The sequence below is a fragment of the Melozone crissalis genome, unplaced genomic scaffold (genome assembly GCF_028551555.1).
Source record: "Melozone crissalis strain CALT ecotype California unplaced genomic scaffold, PUWL_Pcris_2 ptg000023l_1, whole genome shotgun sequence".
Lineage (NCBI taxonomy): Eukaryota > Metazoa > Chordata > Aves > Passeriformes > Passerellidae > Melozone > Melozone crissalis.
Genome location: NW_026535801.1, coordinates 41504531 through 41529795, shown reverse-complemented (window position 1 = coordinate 41529795; position 25265 = coordinate 41504531). Strand labels below are relative to the sequence as shown.

Sequence of the window (25265 nt, the reverse complement as noted above, 5' to 3'; positions counted from 1 at the left end):
TACTGCACTCTTTGCCAACACATTGTTTACTGAGGTAATTACAAAACTAACATGTATCTGTAGGACAAACAATTCCAATACATGTTTAAGAATTTATTGTACCACCTTTTATAGAAAGCATTTCAATCCAAAATGGTCAGAACTATCTTAAATATCTGGGTAAGAATTCAGAAACATTAATGAAGATATCCCACAGACTCCAGCTTTCTATGTTTTCAAGTGTAAGTTCTGGTAGATATCCACATTTAAATGAAATGGACAATACCAGCAGAGATGCATACCTCTTTTGTCTTTATTTATAAAGAAGTGACAACACTAGAAAACACATTGATAACCGGTGCTTTGAACAGTGAAGGTGGGATCTAAAAAAAGTCTGATTAAACTGAACAACCTTAGGTCTTTATCAAGTTGCATATCTGCCAGGAATGCTGAAATGCAAGAGTTCACACCTGCAATATTCCATAATGGAACAGCCACATGATATCAAATATAATCTCAGATTTCCAAACTGGTACATAAAAAAGCCATCACCAAGTATTAAAAGACCACTGCAAGTTCTTATTGCTTTTTGAGTTAAATAATAGTCTTCATATAAGCCTAAATCCAAACAATCTCTACAGTATCTTTCTTATCCTCCGGTTCATTCATTAACAATGGAAGCAATCAGTTATATGATGCAGCAAAAGAGGCATTTAAGAACACCTTAACAAAACCTATTTAAGTACACGGGCATCCCCACCCTCCCCCTGAAACCCCCTATAACCACTTAGTGCCAGTACAGGAGCAAAACTCGGTTAGACAAAGCCAGAAGTCTGACTACAGTAAGTAGAAAACACAAAGGGAGATAGAACTTCCTTAAATATTCAGAATCTGATGTCTTCCAAAACAAAGTACAACACCCTCATAATTTAAAAAGGGAAGTTGCTTTCTATGTATCTAATCCGCACACATGCTGAGTAGTTCTCAAGTCTACTGAGCTCCACTGTGCAGCAGTTGATTTTGAATTCAACAATGCTTCAAAAACTACAGTAATATTCAATGCGCATTTTACTAAGGAGAGGAATAAAACAAATGCATGTTGATGTTGTTCTTGCCAGTTCAGCATTTCTGCAGCAATTCTGTTTGTTTCTTGCAGTATGAAAGTTCTACCAGCATCAGTCTTCAGAGTCATCTTCAGAAGCTGTTGGAACAACACAGTGGAATCAGACGCCTTGACAAAAATGTGTGAAAAATTAAAGCACTTTAGGATGAATAGAAGAAATAAGTGATTTTATAATATTAAATAGCAGATTGCAATACCCACCCAAATCTTGAGTAATCACATAACTTAATTCTTAAATGCATCTCATGTCCTAAAAATGCAGCATTTTCAAATCAAAACTCAACAGAACATACAATATGCTGTGTCCTCCTGCTCCCCTTCCTCAAAATAAGAGGGAGAAAACTTAATTAAGCCAGAGATTCAACTTTTATGTAGTGCTTAGCATGGCTAATTCCAGCAGTAGTCAGAGGAGGATATACTCAATCCATGACAGCAGCACCCAACCTAAGTTAAAACTAAGTTAACAATTTGGATACTAAAATACCTAGAATGATCCAGCAGTGTAAACAGACTCTTACATTTTTTATATATATATATCTTAATGCAACCTAGGCCTACTTGGAAGAAGCTCCTCTCTCCACTCCAGTCCTTTCAGCATATGCAAGATGAACACAACGCCCGCATATGCACAGGATTTGTCGTTGCAAGGTGAGTCAAAAGACAAATATACACTTGTCAACTATGGTAGAAAAGCCCATGCACACATCTACATTAGGTTTGTAACATGCTAGCCTCTCTGTAACAGGAATTTAATGTGTCCTCTTAAGCCAGGTCTGCAGACAAGAAAGTATTTATAGTGGAGTAACATGTTCCATCCCTGAACACAGAAAGAAGAAAAGTCTGACTCCTTGCTTCTTCAGCTCTTAGAAGAGAAATGTAACTGAAGCGCATCAATAATAAATCTAGAACTCAGTATTCCTCACCTGCAAGTTAAAGGCTGAATCAAATATAGACTGAACTAAGGAGTTAAATGACACTCATTATTTTTTCCTCTAGTAAGGATGCACATAACTTAGGAATGAATTCATAACTCAAGTCTACTTTTGACCGCTCTGAATGCAGAAATAATCACCTTGAACCAGAGCTCCCTCTTTCACACACACACACACACACACACACACTCCCTTTCTTTATAGTATTCCAAATGCATCCTGTGTACTGAAAACCCATATGAAGTTGACAGACACATGCACACTACGAAAAAAAGGGTAGACCAACTACCCTTCTACTGCCTATTCAACATGCTCAGAAATAGATCCAGAGTACATTTACCAGAAATTTAGATGTATCAGCATATAGTGTTGAATTTAAACACATTAAAAAAAAACCCAATAGATGAAAAGTAGGCTAATCCTTTGGTTTGCCAAAATTGGCAACCTTCTGACTTCATTCAAGAGGTCTGACAGATCTGATCAAGGAACCCACACAACCAAAAAGTGTGTATGAATGGAAAAAACAAAGGGGGGAAGAGGGCAAGAAAAAGAAAGAGAAGAAAACTGGCAATACAAGTGTCTAATTTAAACACAGTAATTCAATTCAATTAGTAAAATTCAATTCTAAATGTTTCTTTCATACTACTTTTTTTCCTACTTTCTCTTGTAAAAGGCAGCAACCTGAAGGTCACCATTTATCCTGTAATTATGAATTACCAGAACTACAATAACCAAACTGTAACTACTAAGGAATTTTGTTACCGATTCCAGATAACACTACCGTGGTCTAAACAACTCAGTGCTGTTGGGAAGTTAATAATGGAGAATTAAATTGGTTCCTCCTCAGAATAATTCTACTGATGATGGAAAAAGCACTGCTGAGTAAGGTTTTCAGTAATCATGTTCAGTATTATGAATCTTGGCAAGGAGGATTGCACTCATTAGCTTTGAGTTGATCTAGTGGGAGGGGAGGAAAAGAGGGGAAGCACCTACTTTCAATATCTTCCATATGTGCCTGAAGAGTTCTTGCAAGGTTAATAAACTAGAAACAAGGCAGAGAGAAAGTAGTTTAAAAGTTGCAAAGTTATCTGCAGAAATTTGCAACAAGTTAGCAAATTTTTCTTCACTTTTTACATCCCAAAGCTTCATGACAGATCTTGGTTACCTAACCCATTTGCCCAACTTCCAAAAAACAATGTGAAATTTAACATAAATCCCCACACACTAGGCTTCAAACTGCTATTACACAGTTATTTCAGCTGCAAAATGTTCGTGGTAGCAACTTGTGACAGCATCTTCATGTTCTACACTCTGTAGAACACATCGATTTTGAAAGCAGCAAACATAAACAAGTGTCAGTTCAATGAAAATCATTCCTATAAACTCTGATGCAGGAAAACAATCACAGTAAGGACTTGCATTAGTTAAATCCATTTCATATAATTCACAACTAATATGACAAAACAGAACCCTCTAAATGAATGTGGTTCAGGAAAAATTCATAAATACACTTAAGTTCTTGTTTATAATTAAAATCTTAAGAGCATGATTACTATTGGGCACAGTGGTGGTTTGATGTAAGAAACACATGGTATCAAAATCCAAAGCCAAAATTCCTACGATTAAAAAGTCTCAGCCAAGTGGTTTTCGTCACTGCCAATCTGCATCACTGCTTCAGTTAAAAGCCCAGATAGTGAGACACAGCAGGTAAGAGTTTCCACAGCTTACTCATATGCTTGATATAAAATACTAGCATTGATGCTCTCACTAGTTTAAAATGCAGTGTCACACACAGAAGAATGTAATGCCTCCTCTGATGGGAAACCAGTAAAAACATATTCTGCAATACACTCAAGCTAACGATCTGTGCTGGATGCCGACTACAATTATATCAGCTGTCTTTTATATCTCTATACTTGCAGCACAGAAACTGGAGCATGGAATACAAGCTCTATGTTGGATCTGTAGAGGAAAGAGGAGCATGCTCTAATACATTAAAAGATTAGATAGAGCACAGTCCTGCCTCTTCCAAATATCCACTACCTGCTAGCAGTCAACCATTCCCATATGCACAGGAAAAGGTTAATACTGTCACTCCTTTGTAAGAAAAAAACCCTAAAAATAACTGGCTTTTCAGGAGCTCAGTTGACTAAGAGCACTGATTAATTATCTAGTATCAAATAAACATGTAGCAAACTGGATTTATGAGTGAATCACTGTGCAGAAAGAACTCTGTATGCTGATCTCTTACTGGTTAAAGGTGTACTTAGCATGTCCCTAAGCTGGACCTTTCAAGCAACGAGAATGCAGTCAAACACACCTAATAAAGGGTTTGGACTAATGCCAGAGAACTCACACTACAGCTATAGGCTGTTGCAGAATGTTAATATCCAAGTACACATTTAGATGTACTCTGGCCAACAAGCACTAGTCTAGTGCACTAGACAAGCACAAGTTCTAGTCCCTTGCAATACAGACTTGCATAATGAGAAAAATTAAACAAATCAGGTAGTCCAGCATTCTTAACTGCATGTTTGGCACAGAGAGAGGTTTTGCATAAATTCACAATAATCACGACAACATGTATGCTAACTGTATGCTCTGTGCTAAATGTGTGCTAACCAATGAATTACCAACAACTTTGACAGAAAGTATTCTGTAGCAGAGTACCTGCAATTATGTAGTACCTTCAGCTTCCAATCAAACACAGCACACTGACAAGCACAGCCCATTTTAAACCTAAATTTGTTTTAAAAGTGTGTTTCTTGGGTATCTAGCTCCTAGGTCACTTAACGTAACAATCTGCTTCCAAATTCTCTGTATGAGTAATTCCTGCCAGAAAATCACTGCATACTTACTCTGACACGTGTGCTGGCCTCATTTGCAGTTCCTAACATATCAGAAAAGCGCTGCTCGCATAAGTGTAACAACACTACAAGGTAGAGACCAGAGCTGATAAATTCATAGTCTGCCTTAAAGGAGATCAAAAGAAACATTCAGAATGTCAGTAATACATCTTATCTTACAGAGTTATCTCTAGTTGTTAGAAAGAATTAGGAAAATGTAATACTAAAAAATTTAAGTTGCTGAAAAGCTATTTATACCTCTGGTCCTTCCCATCCACCCCAAATCTAACATGTTATCCTTGAAGATAAATAGAGTTCTACAAATTAGATCTGTCAGCCTGATTAGCTCAGAGGAAAGAATGTGCGAATCAGAGTATTATATCACTTGGGGAAATCAAACCAGGATTGCTGGTTTCTTCTCTCTGGTCTCAAGGCTTTACAGAAAGCCAAAATAAAGGAATATATTTTAAGAATGTTATGATGTTATAAATATTTGAGAAATTCCTTTACCTGCTAAGATAAAAGAAAAATTTTAAAAATGCTACTGCTGAACAGATAATTTAGTCAATTCTTTAGGAAAAAAATTCAAAGTTCTTATTTCTATTAAAGTGCAGTGACAGCAACCAATAAGCACTAGCACTAAAACAAGATGTCTTGAGAAAAACTTTTCAGAAACTTCCTCGATTGATAGGAATTCAAGTACTAGGGTAAGAACTTACTTTAAATAATAAAAAAATTAGAGGCTCATGTTTTGCCCCAAAATTGATGTCACTTGGCACGGATTCTTACAACTTGGTATTTTCTTTAAATATTTGAGGTAAGCTAATAGCATTAATCTTCATATATTGTCAGATTACAACCCAGAGAATAGCGAAAACCCCTCTGAATAAAGTTCATTAAATACACCAGCTTTGTGTTATTTACTCTTTTTTAAATACTACACAATCCAGTGGGTCAAAGATATTCTATTTTAAATATATACCAGGGGCCTTTGATTATTTTTAAGTCAGGAAATTATTTGAAGGAGCAGTTAGAAACTACTAGAACAGAGGTTAGTTTCTACCACTCTAATGAAATAAAAGAAATTTGTAATTGTATGTTTAAAACAACTGCTAAACTGTGTTCAAAAACAGCTAAAAGTGACAACAATGCCTGACTATGAAATTCAATATAATCATGCTAGAATTCACACTGCACCTATGTGGCACAGACACTGGATTACAAAGTTAGATGACAGATATGCAACTAAGGAAAGAGATATGTTACACTTACTGAAAGCTCAGCTGTAGAAAGCATAGCAGGAAGGTAGTGGTAGTTGGAATATTGAAGAGAAAAATCTGTTCGACATTAACATTACTTTATATGCATAACAGCCCTTCTGAAATGGAGATGCATTTGGCTTCTCTAAAGACTGCCCTCCCAGCACTAAAGCAACACTTACCAAATAAGGTAAAATATACTAACTTGTTCATTTGCATGTGCCCTATAAAGTTCATGAATGTCAAAGTCTTCCAGATTGAGATGCAACTTCTCTTTGCACAATTCACAAGTTGTCACTGCTTCCAAAGAAGAACCTGGTGGGGTGGTGGGCAAGGGGAAAACTCAGTGTCAAGTTTCAACAGTCTATAACATACAACACACTCATATAAACATTAAAAACTCTACGTAATTTTTGACTTTATTTTGCAGAGCAAGGTTAGAAGAAAAGCAAGCCTCTAATAGGAATGTAGGGACATCTGCTACTGTCAGAATTTAAACGCTGTAGAATGTTTATTCTCTATCCAGCTGCACCTATTTTGCCTCACATTCACACTGGGAATTAATATGCTTCTTCCTGCAAGTATGGCATAAAATCGCTTCTTGGGCTTTCTGAATTTTACTGTGTAATTCAAATACACACAAAAGTAAGAATAAATACACCACAACAAAGTTATTTTTAAATAAAATTTTGTCTTAAGTACCAGTTTTAAAACAGACTCCTCCACAAGCAACAAGATGAACAAAGCAAGTTGATAGCGGACTTATGTCTTCCTATATAGCTAAATAATTCAAATTATTTTTCTTCTACAAGCTGAGGCTTCTAAAACATCCCTTTACTGATCTCTGGTGCTGAGCAAAAAGGTCAGATACTAGCACCTTCCTTTGGTATAAAGTATTTCATGTATTCTATCAAGCCACCTACTTTGAAGAATACTGCAGGTAACAGTTACAAACCAGTCAATCAGTCTGTTACAAAAATATTTCTACAGCATGCAATATTTGAAATGTTTCTTAAAGAATTATATATGCAATTTAAGTAATTTTTGAACAAGCATTTTTAAAGTGCCTTGAATGGGAGTTAGTATCTTTAAGAAAAAATTAACATACTTCAGTTACAATTCAAAATAATTTCTGGATTTTCAAATTCCTATCACTGCTAACAGTTAGCTCAGCTATAGAAGTCTTGGAAAAAAGCACAACCATTTCCATAAGGAAGGGTGGGGAACAAATGCCACTCAAAGTGGTACCACTGAAGTGACAGAGTAATTCTAAAGCTACACTTCTGCAACATTATCTTTTGTTCAATATCTTAGTAGACAACCCCAAAAAATGCAGTTCTCTAAACAAAAAATACAGTTCTTGCAACTACTCACATGAGAAGCCGCACAGAACACAAAAAGCCTGGAAGTGCCATACTACTTTTTGTAGCAGTAGCAGTTTGTCCCTACTGCTCGCTATTCGACTAAATACCCCAGTAGGTGCAATTCTTCCAATAAGCCTCCCGGTATAACTGGAAGTCTACCTTGGCCTAGAGTTTGCTTTACCTGAATTTATCTTCGACTGCAGCCATTTTTTCATGCACTCCTGGTGAACATACTGCAGACTTCCAGTGCATTTGCATGGCTCTATTAAAAGGTTGTCAGAACTTGAAGAGGACATCTGACAAATTCTGCATATGTCACCCTCTTCATCTTCAGAATCTTCTAAAAGCAGGCTGAATAGGATGGAATACCAACAAACGCTGTGACATTTCACGTAGGACTTTTTGAAGAAAGACTTTTTCAGAATTCCACTTATCAAACTGTTCTCAAATGCATGAGAATTAAAACAAACTTCTTCAAAGACAAAAGTGAGAATACAACTGAGTTGCCACCTCCTCTACAAGAAAGTTTTCTTTTAAAATCATGATTGCAGAAAGCCCTCTCAGATTAGAACAGGTACATTTTACTGTTCCAAAAGAACATACTAACTTACCTTTCCTTTATTTTCTGGAGTCTTTCTGGATCTCTTGAAGGTGGTATTTTAGACTTGCCACTTTCTTGTCCATCAGACTGATTCCAGCCAGAGGGAATAATATCTACAGTTATCATAAGATTGTCAGACAGACTGCTTCCTAATGTTGGAGGCACTGCAAAGCGAAAGAGAGAAGCAGGCAGAATTCCTGAACCTCTTCCACTGGAGGCTGAATCTGGTAGGGAGGCAGTAGCTGTAGAAATAACAGATACTGCAGGCGTTGGTCTGCTCACAGAAGACCGAGGAGGGCTATCTGATGCTTCAAGAGAGGTGTCCTCACCTGACTCTCTCCTTCTAAAGACATGTTGTGATCTAGCAGTTGAATCAGGGGTAGAGATCCTTGCAGATTCATCTCTTCCTTCTCTTCTTCTTCTGGAAAAGAGAGGTGTACATCTGTTCCTCAAAGAGGACGACAACCAGGATCCTGTGCTCCTACTTTCAGTGTCTGGTCTGTAACTTTCCCCATCAGAATCAGAGCTGCGATTCTGTGAAACTCCTGATAAACCCCACCTTCGTCCAAGAAAACTGAACCCCTGAGAAGTTTCAGATGACTGAAGTCCTGGAACCCCCGGAGTTGCAGCTCCATTACTACTTGACAGAGCAGTAGCTTGAACTCTTGGGACCGCTGTTGACTCTTCAGGGCCTAACGATCTTGTATGCAATGGGTCTTGGCTAGACCTCCGAGAGAAAAATGTGGATGACATACTAGATGCTAAACGAGACAGCAGCTGTCTGGTTGTGCGCCTCCCTTCACTGTCAGCTGCAGACTCATTCAATGACCTCTGAGAAGATAAAATCCTTTCGGAACCACTTGAGGAAGGGGTTTCATCTCTAACGGCACTAAGAGAAAATGCTGGCTGCACACTCCTCTGGGGAGATTCCAATTCATTTCTCCTTTGTCTTAAAGAATAGCTGGATCTTGAAGAGCTCACGTTAGAGTCTCTGTTGAAAAAAGATGGCTGATGATCAGAAGGCAACTGGCGGTTCATGGGTGCATTCAGCCTCAAAGTGCTTAAGGAGTTTTCTTTTGGTCTTGCTCCCTCTGCATATGAAGAGGCAGGCCTGTCTTGAAGATCTGTTGCAGAAAAGCAAAGGAAAATACTATGATGATGCGCACATACACATCAGGAAACATTCAAGGTTAGGTTCAACAGGGCTCTAGGCAACCTGTCCTAAATGAAGATGTCCATGCTCACTGCAGGGGGATTGGACCAGGGGACTTTAAAGGTCCCTTCCAACCCATACCATTCTATCATTCTAACAAGAACATCTTCTGTAAATGCTGTCTGAGTATCTCAACACACTGAGAAGAACTCCACTGTAGATGAACCATAGTTCACATAAAGTAGCTGAGGTGGCTAGTGCCCTTCCTCAAATAGCTGCACTGGGTCGTTGTGGGCGGGAAAAGGGGGAAGAAGAAACAAGCATGGACAGATGAAGGTAGGAAACAGAAGCTCTCTATGTAGTCTCAATTTTAAAACTTTCATCTTTGCAGTTTTGGTGACTTTCTTTTAATGGGTTCTGCATTGCAATCACAATTTACTGCTCAAGATGAGCTTTATTTATCTGGCAGATTCCAGCTAATGAAGGATCTGCACAGATGCCAATCATCTACCATATGCTTTTGATTACACATCAGGGAACACAGCTGGGAGTTTTTTAATAGCACTTAATAGGACCACTACTGCTAGAAATGCAGCATAGACAGTACAAAGCAAGGCTGCTCTCCAGTCCACTTCTCCCATAAGGCTCTATCAGGTAGAGTAGCTGAACTGTCCACTTACTAAAAAGTGCTACGAGTATAATGACATTAAAATATACTCTTCTGTCAAGGCAAGACTCCAGGACAAATGCTGAAAGTAGTTTTTAGCTTTTCTGCTTATCTTCTATACTTAGAAACGTGGCATTTTCTTTAACTTCTGCATTACAAAATACAACTAATGCATCTGCAAAAGGTTGCAGATCAAAACTAATGGTGAGCTTCCCCTGACACAGCTCTAGAACATCACAGCACTCTGAATAGAAAGTGAAAACTACACTGCTGAAGTCCTTACTAGTCCTAGCAGTTGCCACGAGACAAACCTCTCATGTCAAGTGTGCGTTTATTCATTTTTATTCTCAGTGTCCTAACAGTTTTCCCTAATAACCATTTGAGAACCCAAACAAAAAGAGATAATATGCACCTTTAAGAAAAAAGTTCCCTAGGTCAAATCAACATTATTTCTCTTCACATACCTAAATGCAAAGAGATTTTAAGACAAATAAGAAATGAGCTTTACTGAGCAATCCCAGAGTTACAGTGGCAATCATCAACACCACAATGCATCTACAAGCTAGACCATACATATATCCTTCAATGGTTTGGTCAACACATGGGAAGTGGCCAACCAATTTTATTTAAAAGGATACTTTAAAATCTATTTTGTGTTTGTGTTTTGAATAAAATGTTAAAAAAACATGCCCAGCGAAGTTTTGGATGCTCCATCCCTGGAAGTGTTCAAGACCACACTGGATGAGGCTTTAAGCAATCTGGGATAGTGAAAGTGTCCCTGCCCATTGCAGGAGGTGGAACAAAAGGTGCCTTCCAAACCAAATCATTCTGTGATCCTATGAACATGTTAAGGTACTAAAAGCCATACAAACTGTAGGTTTATGAGCTTTCAGTTACACGAAACATACATGTCGAAGGTGAAAAGTCACTGTTTCCATAGCTGGGATCCAGCAGGTTATTAACAGACAGATCTGTTCTTCTTTCTAACGGTGTTCGCTCTCTAACCAGATCACTTCCAAGGGAGCCAAGCATTACTGATGAAGATCTAGGAATCCTACTGCATCTCCAGGAGGAATCTAGACAGAAAAAGTAAATAAATCCCCTGTTTTTGTAATCATCTAAAAATCCATTAAAACTGGCACTTATACAGACATTTTCGCTATTCATATCAAGGGCAAGTTTAACATTGCCACTACGCTGACCAAGGACCCAGCTGCCAACATAAAGCTAAGTGCACTCTGCTGCTGCAGGCACTTACTTCATCTTGCAGAAAGATGGCTCTGAAAGCTAAAAAGTAGTAATACTTTTGTGAAGAGTCAGACCCATTAACACTATTACAAGATACAAGAGGAAGAGAAGTAGCATCTTGCTTCCTAATGGTGGCTAGTTTTTAAAAAGGTTTCACATTATAGCAAAACAGCAGCTTAAGACTTAGCAAATACTGCCATTCTACTTGACATTACTTAAATGAAATTTCATTTCTCATAAAAACAGCTGATGAAGCTTAAATGCAGTTTAGACACAACTTCAAGAACAATGACTAGCACTCTCCTTGTTCATATTACAGAGTAAAACACCTCAGCGTAAAAATGGGTCTTGGTTTTTGTTAACAGCTCCAACAACTGCATAGCAAGCTGTATATACATCAGCTGGGGACAAAACTCTAGTTCCAAAAGAGTCTTCAACAGCTCTGAAAAATTCACCTTGATATCACTTCATTGCTAACTTAGAAAAAGAAATTTAAGCACTCATTGGTCGGCAGTGTGACAACCAACCAACATAGAAATGGAAAGATAAACAGTCCTACACCATGAGAAATGTTAATGGTTGTCGTTTTATTAACAGAGTAAGAAAGTATCAATAATACTGAGGTTTGAGCAGGAATTTATTAATTTTTATTTGGATATCTATGCAATTCCATAAGGTTTATTAAAAAAAACCATTAATCCATACTCACAAGGGTAATCTGAATTAATTTAATGATCTTTATCAAAATGGTTTAGAAATATTTTTAGCATAAGGTTTTGGCTGTTACTTCCTGAGCTTTAGACTTCTGCTGGCATATTGCATAAATTCTGTCTATCCAAGTTTCATGAACTTACCCACAGCTTCAATGAAAATCTCAGGTTTTCCTGAAAGAGCTCCTAGAGAATGAGTTCAGGCCCTGCTAAAAAAGGAACCCTTTCTTCCCCGACCCCTAACGACAGTGCTCTAACAAGCCATGATGCAGTGCTTGAACATATTGCTAAGTATGGTAAAGATTTCCTTTCTGCTGTCCCTGGCACACATTGATGTATCAGCACTATCTGACTCATGAAATAAGAGCAGCTGCACTCATTCTTTTCTTGACATCCTAACCAATGAAGGTATGTTTGAGCTATGAAGTTCAGCCTGACCACAAATGGAATAAGTACAGGTAATAATTCTGAAATGGTATGAGTACAACTGGACTTTCAAAAGACCATGTAAACATCATACTCGGAACTTTGGACACTGTTATCATTGTGAACATACTTTTCAGACATGCATAAATTTTCACCCATTAAGAAAGATAAAGGCATAATATTTAAAGCAAGTCTTTTAAAACTTGGTAAAACCTCATCTTACTGCTTAGACAATTTTGATGTAACTCAGCTCAAGGAATCAACCACTCACCTGAAAAGGCAGCCAAGCCATTACTTCTCACAGAAGAGGTAGATGTACAAGATAGTTTAGGTCTCTTTGAATCACTATCTTGCTGCTGGCTATGCAATCTTGGACATGCTCCCATGTCCCACGCTCCCTGAGTTCTCTCAGACTCACCATAAGATCCAGATGTGAAATGAGAGGAAGATGTAGACTGAAATAACATTAAAAAATAAATTACATAGTACATCAGATGCACTTGCACTCCACAAAAGTGTACATAAGGTAAAACTCACAAACATTGTAAAGAATAGCTTCAGATACAAAACCTTTTCTTTAAAAATAAAGTAGGACTTATGCTTGTGCTCTTGATTAGTATTTCTAGGTTTACTCAATACAGTCCTACCAACAAAACTCAGTTTCTGTAACATTCAACATTTTATTTCCTTTCCAGATAGATGTGGCTTACCACAAAAAATTGCTGCAAAAAGGGGGAAAAATTATATCCCTGGCCTGTAAGATGCTATAAACACAATCAAATACAGCTTTACAGATCCCCAAGGGAACATATCTTGCTGTCCAGAAATGGCCAAAACTTACTTTTTATCAACCTAAAATATAATTAGCGAAGGAGTGAGCTTCAGGAAAATTGTTTGAAACAAGTATATTTTGATTACAACAAGCTCAAGCACAACTGAAGGACTTCAGAGTAAAGAACATGTATAAAGCAACTTTTGCAGTGTACAGCACCGAAATAAAACAGTTTTCAAAAATTAGCACAATAGGACCTAGGAAAAAAAGCTTGGAATTGCCTACAAAGCTGTTCATCTGGTCACTTACAGTTAAGGCATTCATCTTCTATTTTAAATACTTCAGGTTTATTTTTTTTCATATAAAAAAGAAAAAAATAAGCTCAATCAAAAAGCTGAATTGAGCTGTTTGTCTTCCCAGAAACTATCCACAACCAAGATCCTTTAAAGATCAACCAAATTAGAGTACATAATATCTGTGGTTTATTTCTACTTAGTTATGGTTTTTACTAAGTTTAAGCCACAACTTCTTACTCTTTCACACTAAGAAGACTTTTAAGTATTTCCCTCATCTCACCATAAAAAAACAGGGAAACAAACCAACCAATTCAGAAACCAAGTACAAAGCCAGAATACTTTCCCTTACTAATCTTCTATTTAACATATCACTTTTATTTTAATACTTTACTACTTGATATGTGGAATTTTCAGAGTATCTTCTGCAAGGTTCACTTGCATTAGAATTTACTTCTAGAGAATAATCAACTTTAATCAGGGAAAAAAGGTTTTTTACCTTTAAAACCATAGCACTAATTTAACTAGATATGTAGACCACTTAGAAGCACAGATTCCATTTGCATTTAAACTACAGGTAGACATCTATCATGACCTCCCCTGAAGACCAACACATGCACACTAGTTCCTCCCTCCCCACCCTCCAATATCTCAGTGTCTTCACCTTTGACTCACCTAAGAAAACCAACACCTCTTTAATGATGCGAGCCCAAACATCTTTCCCTTTGAAAGCTAGTAGAATTTTTATTTCAGTATCGTCCCGCCAAACTTGTTCACAGTTTTCTGCTTTTCTTATCTTAATATTTCTACCGTGCTTTAAAGTATTCTTCTGTCACTCTACAATGCATAAGCATGCCACAAGCAAACTACTTTATTCTTGGGAGTAACCACGGCACATTGCAGAACCCAGTTAAGACAAACTCTCAGGGCCTGAGTCTTGAATCTCAAGTAACCATTCTTTTGCTTGTAAGTAAGAACAATCAGACTATGAACTACACCTTGCAAGTAAATGTCCTAAAGTAGGTCTCCAAACCCATGAACTTTGTGTTAACTCACAAAGCTAGCACCACCCAAGAAACACACCCCCACCCCGGGAAATACCTGAGGGAGCAAGTGTAAGTAATATGAACTTTGCCATCCACAGGTCCATAACTTGTCTGAGATTCTAATCACCCCCTCCTTTTTTCTTTTTAAATGGACTTTTACAAAGCTACTGACTTTAAATGTATTTCTTAACTCTTAGTAAAACTAATATACTAATCACTATTTTCACCCTCTGAATGTTTTTAAACACTGCTATCTTCTAGTTTTTGCTCCAACTTGAATTAGTAAGATCTACTTATCTAAAAACATTACAGAGAGCCCCTGCAGGCAGCTTTTCAGATTGGGAAGACTAAAGTAAAACTCTGGGGTTTCAATCTTTTTTCCCAATTATCACACATTAACAGTTCTCACCAATCTGCCTCTGCTTCCCAAAAATCTTCCAGAATGAGGGTGATCAAGTGTCCCTGAGTAGCGCGTTGGAGATGACGCTGTAAGCTTCCAAGGAGTTTCACGGGTGTCCCTCTCTCCAATTCTCCAGTCTCTACTGGAACTATTCAATACACCGGATTCCTGAAGAACAACGTGATTATCATATGCATCTTGTAACTTAAAAATAACTCAGTATCTGATCTGAGCATTGAAAATACAGGGAAGTGGATGCAGTAACAAATCTGGGAACATTTATTAAGAAACCTTGAGGGACAGCCAAGAAATGAAACAGGCTTAGAGAGAACCACTGGCAAAAGGGAAGTTTTGTTATTCCGTTTTTTTAAGTGCTTTATAGCAGCTCCTTCATCTGTCCTCTGTTTTGAACTAGGACAATAAAAAGTCAAAATGTAAGGCTTCAGAGGCATTGGGCCTGACTTAGGTACTGCAGCAACAGAGCAGAATTAAGGGCCTGATTTTCAAGTGCTATGCAAAAAACCCCACAGGTGTAGAAAGGGTCTCTATGACAACAAAAGCACCTCTATGGCCACTAAAACAAGCTGAATTTCAATGAATAGGTTATAACTGAGGAAAGAGACTGCAATTTCATTTGCTCCAAAGAATAATAATGGAGATTAGCAAAATTAATAGGAATAACAGAAATGCAATAATTTTATTAAGACTAAGTAGCATTTTTGAGTGATTATTTGTCCATTCTCCTTCTATGAACTATGAGTACTACAAACAGAGTAGTTGCTGTCACCATTTCTTAAAAGCAACAACCAAGCATTCAAAGCCAAACCAAAACAATACAAAAATCTCAGCTTGTTTTCTTCCTTCATTTCAGCTTCAGATTATTTAAAATCCCTTGTCAGAATTTAACAATTAAAGCTCTACATAAGGTATTCTGGCTATGGTGTGTGTTTTCAGCAGCTGAAAAATGTTATCAGGAAAACAATTTTATTAACTGCTCTTGATTAACTTCCACTGCAAAAAAAAAAAAAAAAAACTTATAATTCATTTGTCATAAAATGTTTACTATGTTGAATCATAAAGGATATGATTTTCTTTCTCATACAGTGACACTAATTCGATTTTTTTATTTTAAAGTTACCTGGCAACAACACTATATCCCATACATCTGATTAGTTTCCAATTAACCTCTTCATTATGCCTCCTCAGATAAGCAGGGGCTAGTACCCAGATTGATCTCAAAAGTGCGTGACGTACAATTCCATATGTACATGAAAAAAAAAAACCAACAAAACAACAAACCCATCCAATAGAAACCTTTCATATTTGCTAGCCCTAATCAAAACCAAATATAAATTTCACTGATCTGTCCCAGAAGTTTTTGAGTTAACTTATAATCAAGTGTTCTCTCTATAGAAATTCTGTATTAAAAATCCAAGTCCTCCTTATACCTAAAGAATTACTGATAGTCCAAGTTTTTCTTCTAAATGACAAATGTTTAATTATTTGTAACTGAACTAGATCTTAAATATTTTATGGTAGATTTCTTAATGGATTAACAAAGTGAAAATGCCTGTCCTTTGTATTCCTATCTGACTGGACTTAAACTTTCTTGCTCTGTAATCTTAACCTGCCAGCGATAAGGCAATTTGTTCCTTCCAGCTCTGTAAATACCAAAGGTTAGTCAAGAGAAGGAGCTTCCTACAGTTTTATCACTAAGCACCAGTGTTGTGTAATGAGTTCTCAGACTACCTTCTACAAACTGGGAGTGGAAAAAAGGGATACAACATAATCTTTTATACAAATATTTTCCCTGCTGTTTTAACTGGCAAGTGTTATGAGATCATTCTTCAGCTCAGAATCACTTTGCTCAACAGGAAATAGTCAAAAGAATACACAGTGCAGTGAACACATTGCAATTCATGTAATAAATGAAATAATTAAAGATATGTTGTGTCAAAATCTTTTAACAGCACCAGTTCAGCTGAAGACTTCTGATCAATGACTTTCAGTATACGTACACTGTGTGGACTGTATCCACATATCTCTACAAAAGAGTAAGATTGTTCAATTTGCTTTTGCTGAGCAGCCAGACAGCAAAAAACATGCAGGACTCCAAAATACAAAAATTACTGACAACTGCTTCCCCTTGTACATTCAGCCTATATATTGTAGCCTATATAACAACAAGCACATGCATGTTGAGGATAACAAAAATGTAACACACACAATTAATTGTGCTAAAAATAATGTTCTACTACTTGTAAAAGTGTTTCTCAAAAAGGCATTATGTAATACAATGTCCCAGATAGCTTGCCAGCAGGGACCAAACTCCTAACCATTTTTTTAAAATATGAACATTTAATCACAGAGTTAAGTTCCTGCAATTTCAAAGACCAAAATGGGCTTACATTTCTGGGCCCAAAACTGAGGTGAGAACTGCTGACAGGAGCACAAAAAAAGTACTAAGATAATTGAGCGAAACTGCTATCTGTTGCTTCCAAGTATCAAAAATAATTTCTACAGTAGTTTTATCTCTGCTTCCCATCCTCTTGAGAACAGCTACCCTTCCCCACAAAAGTAGTTTGGTTAGTATAAAATGCTGCTTGTGAAATGGCAAAAGGCCTTTTTTAAGTCCCATGCAGTGCACAGAAAGCCCAGCTGTACTAACAAACTGGCATGACAGGCTAATGTGAGTCTCTGTTGGTTTTGCGCAGTGTGGCTTTTGGTAGCTGCCAAAAACCTTGGGAGCCAGAGAGGTGGCTTCTGTAATTAGCTGCTGGAAGCTTCAACTATGCTCGGCAGAGCAAATCCCTGATGGCTCTGAAGATGGACAGGCTGCTGGTCAAGGCTAGGCCAATTAGAGATGGTAGTAACACCTCTTGTGATGACAGATTTCAGAAATCAAAATAAAAGAAGGGATGCAGTTTCAATTTCAGCCACAACAGATTAGAAGGTGAGAACATGTGAGGGAAAACAACACAGTGACACCAAGGTCAGTGGAGAAGGAGGGGGAGGAGGTGCACCAGAACCAAGATTCCTCTGCAGGCTGTGGCGAAGACCATGGTGAAGCAGGTTGTCCTCCTGCAGCCCACAGGTCCACTGGGAATGCAGAGATCCGCTCGCAGCCCATAGGGGAGGTGCTCACACTGGAGCAGGTGAATTCCTGGAGAAGGCTGTGATTCAGTGGCAGACCCGATGGAGATAGAGGGCCCCTGCTCCCAGGCTGCAGCAGCCTGTCCTTGGAGGCCTTCATCCTGTGGAAGAGTGAGCCACGCCACAGCAGTTTTGGGAGGACTGCTGCTCATGAGAATGGACCCATGATGGAGAAGTTCAGAGAGAACTGTCTCCCATGGGAGGGACCCCTCGGCCTCACAGGGGAAGGACTCTGGACCCTGAGCCAAGTGGAAGAAAACCTCGGGTGAGGAACTGACCAAAATCCCCATGCCCTGTCTCCATGCACTGTCACTGGGAAGGAGGGAGGGGCTGGGAGAAGCAAAGGTGGTTTTCAGGGATTATTTTACTTCTTATTATCCTCCTCTGATTTTGTTAGTAATAAATTAACTTTGTACCTTTAAGTTAAGGCTGTTTTGCCCTTGGAGTGTTTTGTCACAGTCCTTATCTCAACTCATGAACCCTTCATTAAGTTTTTCCCTCCTCTGCCCAGCTGTAGCAGGGGAGAGTGAGTGAGCAACTGTTGTGGGTGCCTGGCATTTGACCGGTGTCAAACCACAACAGAGTCTAAAGCTCATCTTCTCACCTTTTCAAAATATAAACACAGGAGGTGCTGCAGAACAGTATAGCCTTGTTAACTGACAACATACTGTACTTTTTGCGTCACCAACACATCAGGTGTAATGCCCTACACGCATCAAAGTTCAAACAAAACCCTTACATCTCCCTCAACAAAAAACTCCATTTACCCAGATTTAGGATGGCAGTGGTTCATAAGAAAATAGATCCATATTATCAGAATGCCCTCTCATTCATTAAACAGCTGATTTCTAAAGGTGCAGCTACAAACAAGAGCGGGTAAAAGCAGAAAATCTAGAACTACCAGTTCACTGATTACTGTCACTGGCCTGGTTAGTACATTCTTGCATTTTAGAAATTTTTTTTGTCTAAGTTTTGGGGCTTTTCTTGGTTAAAAAAGACACTTTTAAAATTATTGATACTTTATAAAAAGGAAAAAAAAATACATTACCTGGTATCCAGATTCTAATCCCCATGAAGATTCTCTTGTACTATATGCACCAGATAAACTGTTTCCAGTTCTAGATCCTACAGGAGAGCTGGAAGGCTGAAGAGATATCCTGCGAGGAATTCTTGAGGGTTTTGACTCCATCCTTTGTATCCTGTACAAGGACATACTGATCATTTTTTTCTCATGGAAGCAGGGAACTCATGCAAAATAGGCACAGGTCATTCTGGATGTAACATAAATATGACTCACACATACAAATATTTACACAGTGCTTTGGTCTGACTGCATCAGCAAAATGGGGAAACAAGTTCTTATCCTAGTTTTTGTAGCCTCTTCTTTACATCTCCTCCCATCCCTCATTAGAAAACTACAGTCCCTTTTATGATTTGGTTACGATATATTCTTGCAATTTTAAGTGTAAGAGGTACTCCCTTAAGAACCACACAGCACTCATATTAACGCAAAATGAGTCAGGAACAGATTACTCAGATTTCTCAAATTAATATATTACATTTTTGCTAATGAACTGCATCTCAACACTTGCAGAAATTATATTCAGATTTATTCCTCAGGGTTGAAATTATGAAACTTCACCCTTCTGTGAAAAAATACATCTGCATCTATCTGCCTTCAACTTCTACAAAGACAGCTCCCAGGGAAACTAACATAGGCAAAGGAGCACAGGTTATCTCACAAGTGCATTCATAAACTGACTTCTCACTTGCTGAGTGTTTATGTGCCTTCTGCTCTTTCTAGGCACTTCAAAAGAAATGTTGGTGGCTTTTCCACATGAGATGTGCTCCTATACTCATCCCTGCCCTTGAAACGGGATCTGACTTAATGTTTACCTAAAACTCAAGACAGCTAGTTTCTTCCTCCTCAGGACAGTAGAGACAGAAGCAGACCACAAACGTTAGCTCTTAAAAAAATTTAAGGAAACTGCAGTATCCTCAATGGGGTGGTACATGAAAAATAGCATGACACATAACAAACAGATGGTAGAGAATCCCAGTGATACAGGGTGATTTGTCAAAGTGGTACAGTCTATTTAACCACTTCTAATTCTGGCCTACCCTTTTGAGAACAGGAGTAAACTATATTGATTAAAAAAAAACCCTATACATCAACAAAGCACTCTTTTTTCCCACAATTCAGTCATGCCCATCAGTATCACATTCTGCAAAAAGCTGCTACATCAATCCTGACACACTTCATGTCTGGCTGTAGTTTCAAGGTGAGTCCACATACTCAGGACTTTTAATCTTTGCTCAAGTCACGCTGAATTAAATATTCTACCTGGTAAAAGCCAATTAGTTTGTACAGAACTCCACCGACCTAACAGTATGGACAGCTGAGGTTAGTTTCGTTAACCACTGCTCTCATGCATGTTTATTTGTTACCTAGCTATACAAGAGCAGCCAAAACGCTTAATATTGCAAGTAGGACTCTAAAGAATACCACGTTTAAGTGACTGTTTACCTTTGTGTACAAAAGAGCTACTGGCCCATATTGCAGAGGACATCTGCTTCTAGACCACCCTTCCAACAGCAATAAACCTGTTTGTGTTTGCCAAAGCCATCACCAGGTAAACAAGATCTGGTTAAGAATCTAAAATGCTCACTTGCCCAACTTTGCATCAATATACTGAAATAATTAATTAGATTAATTTCCCAGATTACATTTAAAACCTTTGGTAAACATTCAGCAATTTATGCAATTCTCAAGTTGTAAGCACATCTGTATCAATAAGAATGTTCTAAGCAGTAGTCCAGAGTTTAAAAAAAAAAAACAGTTAATTGTGGAACTTTAAAAGAAATTGATTACAAGCCTAATTATCTAAACTACAGCACTTCAAGTGGATCATAGTTCAGTAAAACATAACAATCATATTTATTTTCAAACTGTAATGATAGTTAATTTATCCTTCAGAGTAATCTGCCGTGATGTGCTCTACAAGTTTAGTACTAGTATGAAGCTGCAATGAGTGTAAAAAAGTAACTATCAAAGCTGCAAACTACAAAACTAAAATATCACAATAATATAGACTAGTGTAGGCCAGACAGGACAGCCGTACGTCTTGATGAGATCTGACAGTCAAAGCACTGTTCGTCTGTGTTTTAACCTGATATAAAATACAACAAACAAATACACAAAATAATGGATCCAAGTCTGCACTATTAAGTACTCAACAAAGAGTGCTGGCATTATCTCCTCTATTATGGATCATTCTGTTTCTGAATTACTTTGTTTCAGATAGGTGTGGAACCAGATGAATTAAACAGCATAGATAAAAGTCAGACACGGACACACATGGAAAATGCAAAGGTTCTAGAAGGAATGGAAGTTCTCATTAGTAGGAATTAATGTCCAGATGAGTCAGCGCAGTAGACAGAAGCATAAGACAACTTCAAAGACTAAATTATAAATCATCTAATACTAATAAAATTGCTTATGCACCATCCACAGGACAGATTAAGAGCATTCAGACAGAACAGAATGGGGTGGAAGACTGGACACCAGAGCCAACTACCTGCTAAAGATGAAATGGAGTCCAAAATTAGCAAATTCCTTCTACAGATGTACATAAATAGGCACAAGACTAATTTTCTCCTTCAATGGTAGCCCCAAGAGGACAGACAATGTTACTCATCAGCCTAATCTTGTAAATTAGCACAGGTCGTGATTTCAATCCAAGTATGTCAGGATAATACTACCTGTAGAGTATTTCCTTTCTACAAGTAAAGAAATCTTGCAGAAACTATACCCAAAAAAAGGTGTTTAAACCAACTTAAGGCAGCACAATAGGAAAGGCAAAATTTAATGTGCCAGTTTATGTATACAAATTGTGATTCATTTCCTGCATACAACCTTAATTTTTTTCTGCAGTCTTTGCTTCAGCCAGCAAACAAGAAGGATCTGCTATAAAGATCAATCAGAGTAACAGTAACATAAGAATAAGCATTTTACATCCGCCATGTCTGATGCAGAAGTGAGAAGATGCTGAATAAAAGGCCTTATGATCTAGGCAAAGAACTTCAGGTCAAGGAAATCAGACTTTACCTTTCCCTTTCAATAAAGATTTGGTGGCATAAAGCATGTTGTTGAGATGAGTAATTTTTAAAAATCTGCTGCCCAAGAGCTCTTCAATTTCTGGGCATCCATTATAAAATTTATTTGCAATCCAACTAGCAGAAATCATAGTTTGAACTGGAAAGGATATTTCAAGGCCATCTAGTCCAACTACCCTGCAATAAGCAGGGACATCTTCAATGAGATCACATGGCTCACAGTCCCATCCCACCTGACCTTCCGTGTTTCCAGGAACAGACCATCCACCACCTCTCTGGGCAATCTGTGCCCATGGCTCACTATGCTCATCATACAAAATGCCTTCCTTTAATTCACTCCTTGTCCTATCACAACAGCCTGTACTAAATGTCTGTCCCCCTCTTTCTTACAGACCCTTTTTAAGTACTGAAAGGCTGCAATGAGGTTTCCCCAGAGGCTTCTCTTCTCCGGGCAAAACAACCCAAATTATTTCAGCCTTTCCTCACAGTCTTACCCAGATGAACAGAGATGCAGCTGAAGTCAACGGAGCCATGATGTCCATTTACTAGACAGACAAAACTAGATCTAGGCACTTCACCTCTAGTGATCAACACTAGTAAGATGTCTTTTGGGTCTTGGAACTTTTTCCCCAGAGTTCTCCGAATACCATTTTAGGCACTGTAGCTTGAAAGCCTGAGATGCAACTGTCTTCACAGGTGGTTTGAATATAAACAAAACACATACAAGGCTTATGCTGATCATAGCAACACAATGAGGTGGTTATAAATAATGTGAGCATGCTAAGCTATCACAGAGCACAGGACAGAGCAATACAATGCTCTCATGCTAAAAAAAACAACCACAATAATACTTGTCTGTAAGGGGAATATTGAGCTTGTATACAATATTTCAGAATGAGAATGGTTTCATTTTATGGTATCATTATCTTAAGGGTTTTCCTGAAGAAAAACACTCAAAACCTCAAACATTTTGTTTACACACATAGGAATTCAACAAACCCCAAGTGGTAATTAACATGCTGTAGCAAGTTCTGTAATGACAAAGTAGATACCTCAATTTATGCAGAAGGTAGTGAGACCAAAAAATACTTCAATGTCTTCTCTGAGGAAACAATAACAATTATCATGGAACCAGAAACTGGGTTGTAGTCTGAACTGATTAAAAAGCCTGTTGTTGCCAAAAAGCAAAGGAATACCTTACTCAAATATCACACCTGATGTGCCCTTCATTGAGAACTCTCAACACATCAACCAGTAAAAATGCACTTCTGACTTCTCTATTGTTTTAACACTACTCACACTCATACCCAACAATAGAAAAATGAGAACATGTACAGCAGGATGAACAGCACTCTGCTTATCAAAACAACATATTTCACCAGCTTATGCCATGTTACACTACTCAGCAATCAAAACCTCATGAAAAAAATTGAAACAATTCCAGATCCTCCTGAAATAAGGGACATATGCAATACCTCTCAAAACTTGGTCAGAAATCAAGTTCTGAAATGAAACTTGTTAGTCATACCTGAGAAACACATGGCCAAAAGGAGGTGGAGCTGCACAGCCTATTTTGAGCACACAGATCAAATGTCCTGCCTTCTTTGATCTGTCATCCCTCCAACAGCCTTGTAAAAGACGAACTAGACCTAACACAGCCACCAATGATAAAAGATCCAAGCAGTCTTTGAGGGAAAGCAGTGCAATCTCAAAAGACAAAACCAGTTACTATCCTTAACTGTCCATTTTTATACCCCTTCACAAAAAGGGATTGACAAAACACAGAGAGCAAATATTTCTCTTCTGCCTTGACCCTCTCTATCAATAAAAGAGGAGCAATTTCAGGTAATCGCGTCTAAGAGTAAGTGAAGTGTTTGCCAGCTTCCATGATTACTACCAGTTTTAAGCAATCTTGTACCCTCCATCAGAGGGAAGCATAAGCTTCACTGCCTGCTCCTAAATTCATTCTTCTAGCTTGGAACTATGCACTGACACTTCTACCTAAGACTCGAGCTCTCATATCTACATGTTTTTGTGTGGTTTAAAATAAAACTATTCGTAAGATTTTCTCCCGAGCAACCTCGGGAGAAAACATGCTCACGTATCTTACTCGGAGCTTACTCACAATCACGTTTTTATGACAAACGAGACAGAGCTCACGAGTCTTTCTCTCAGACTCTGCAATTCCTCGTTATGGCTATTTTCTCAACCTTCAATGTAGTGAAATTGACAAATAACTCGGGAGCCTCTCAGGAACCTCTCAGGAGCAAGAACATTTACAAATGTCGATGGCTGCCCACGCTGCCGCGGCTGGTGCCCTAAGGCTGGGCTGTTCTCGCAGCCAGCAGGTGCTCTGCAGAGCCGCCGAGGGCATCTCACCTCCGCCGCCAGGCCCCGGGAAGCGGCTCGCACGGCTCGGGCCCGGCCGGGCCCCGCGGCCGCACCCGGTCCCGCTACTCCGGCAGCATCCGGCCCCAACGGCCGGGCAGAGGCCGCGAGGTGGACGGAGAGGAACAAGCTCGCTACGAGAGCGGGCGCGGAGCCGAGCGGCCGTTGGCGGCGATGGCGGAGAGAAGGGCGGATGGGCCGGCACGGCACAAAATGGTGTCCCCGGCCCTGGCGTGAGGCCGCCAGGGCGGGCGGGGCCCCGTAGCAGGCGCGGCCCGAGCCACAGGCGGGCCCACCGCGGGCGATCCGTACTCACCGTCACGGCCGGGCCGCCGCGCAGGCCAGGCCAGGCCGGGCCGGGCCGAGCCGCCCGCTCGCGGCGCTCCCGCAACACAATGGCGGCGGCGCGAGACCGCCCGACTGCCCGGCGCGGCCACTCCCAGCTCCCGCGAGAACTGCTGCCGCGCGGGCCCGTCCCGCGGAAGGGGCGCGGCGGGGGCGGAGCCCTGAGCGGAGCCTGAGGGCTGTGGGCGGGGCGGAGGCGGATAACCCTCCGGGAGCGGTAGGATTCGCTTCGGTACATCCAGCAGGCTCTCCAGGGGCATCCGTGGCGTCCTCCGCCTTCTGCCTGAAAACTGCAGCACGCTTTTGAGTTTTCTGTCTCTATCACATTCTCTTCCTTGCCTGAACCCTGTAAATTAATTCCCCCGTCTCTCGTCACCGGCTACACCCGCCTGTCCGTGAAGGACGCGGCGGGATGGGGATGTTGTGCAGAGCCCCCTCAACGGC

General features: G+C 39.3%; 1 protein-coding gene across 4 annotated transcripts; it reads right to left on the bottom strand.

Annotated features, from left to right (window-relative positions):
* Nucleotides 1-274: 274 nt before the first annotated feature.
* On the bottom strand, nucleotides 275-24864 carry MARCHF7 (membrane associated ring-CH-type finger 7). Of its 4 annotated transcripts, none has more exons than XM_054277810.1 (11): nucleotides 24793-24864; nucleotides 19021-19171; nucleotides 14829-14987; nucleotides 12580-12763; nucleotides 10833-11000; nucleotides 8434-9228; nucleotides 8115-8268; nucleotides 7685-7854; nucleotides 6345-6454; nucleotides 4893-5006; nucleotides 275-1180 (listed from the first exon to the last, which is right to left on the bottom strand). In XM_054277810.1, exons 2-11 carry the CDS (start codon nucleotides 19159-19161, stop codon nucleotides 929-931), a joined length of 2247 nt encoding a protein of 748 aa, XP_054133785.1. In that variant the 5' UTR covers nucleotides 19162-19171; nucleotides 24793-24864; the 3' UTR covers nucleotides 275-928. The 4 variants fall into 4 exon arrangements, 3 of the variants coding, with proteins under 3 accessions (XP_054133785.1, XP_054133784.1, XP_054133786.1); XM_054277811.1 differs by adding an exon at nucleotides 3028-3076 and having other exon boundaries at nucleotides 1055-1180; nucleotides 8115-9228; XR_008483113.1 differs by adding an exon at nucleotides 1651-3076 and having other exon boundaries at nucleotides 1100-1180; nucleotides 8115-9228.
* Nucleotides 24865-25265: the final 401 nt, after the last annotated feature.

Excerpts from the sequence above, each read along its gene's own strand:
- MARCHF7 (XM_054277809.1), bottom strand. The coding sequence starts at position 19,161 with ATGGAGTCAAAACCCTCAAGAATTCCTCGCAGGATATCTCTTCAGCCT. Across the intron at positions 12,764-14,828 it reads TGGGAAGCAGAGGCAGATTG|TCTACATCTTCCTCTCATTT; the intron begins GTGAGAACTGTT and ends ATGTTATTTCAG. Across the intron at positions 9,229-10,832 it reads TGACTTTTCACCTTCGACAT|ATCTTCAAGACAGGCCTGCC; the intron begins GTATGTTTCGTG and ends TTTCTGCAACAG.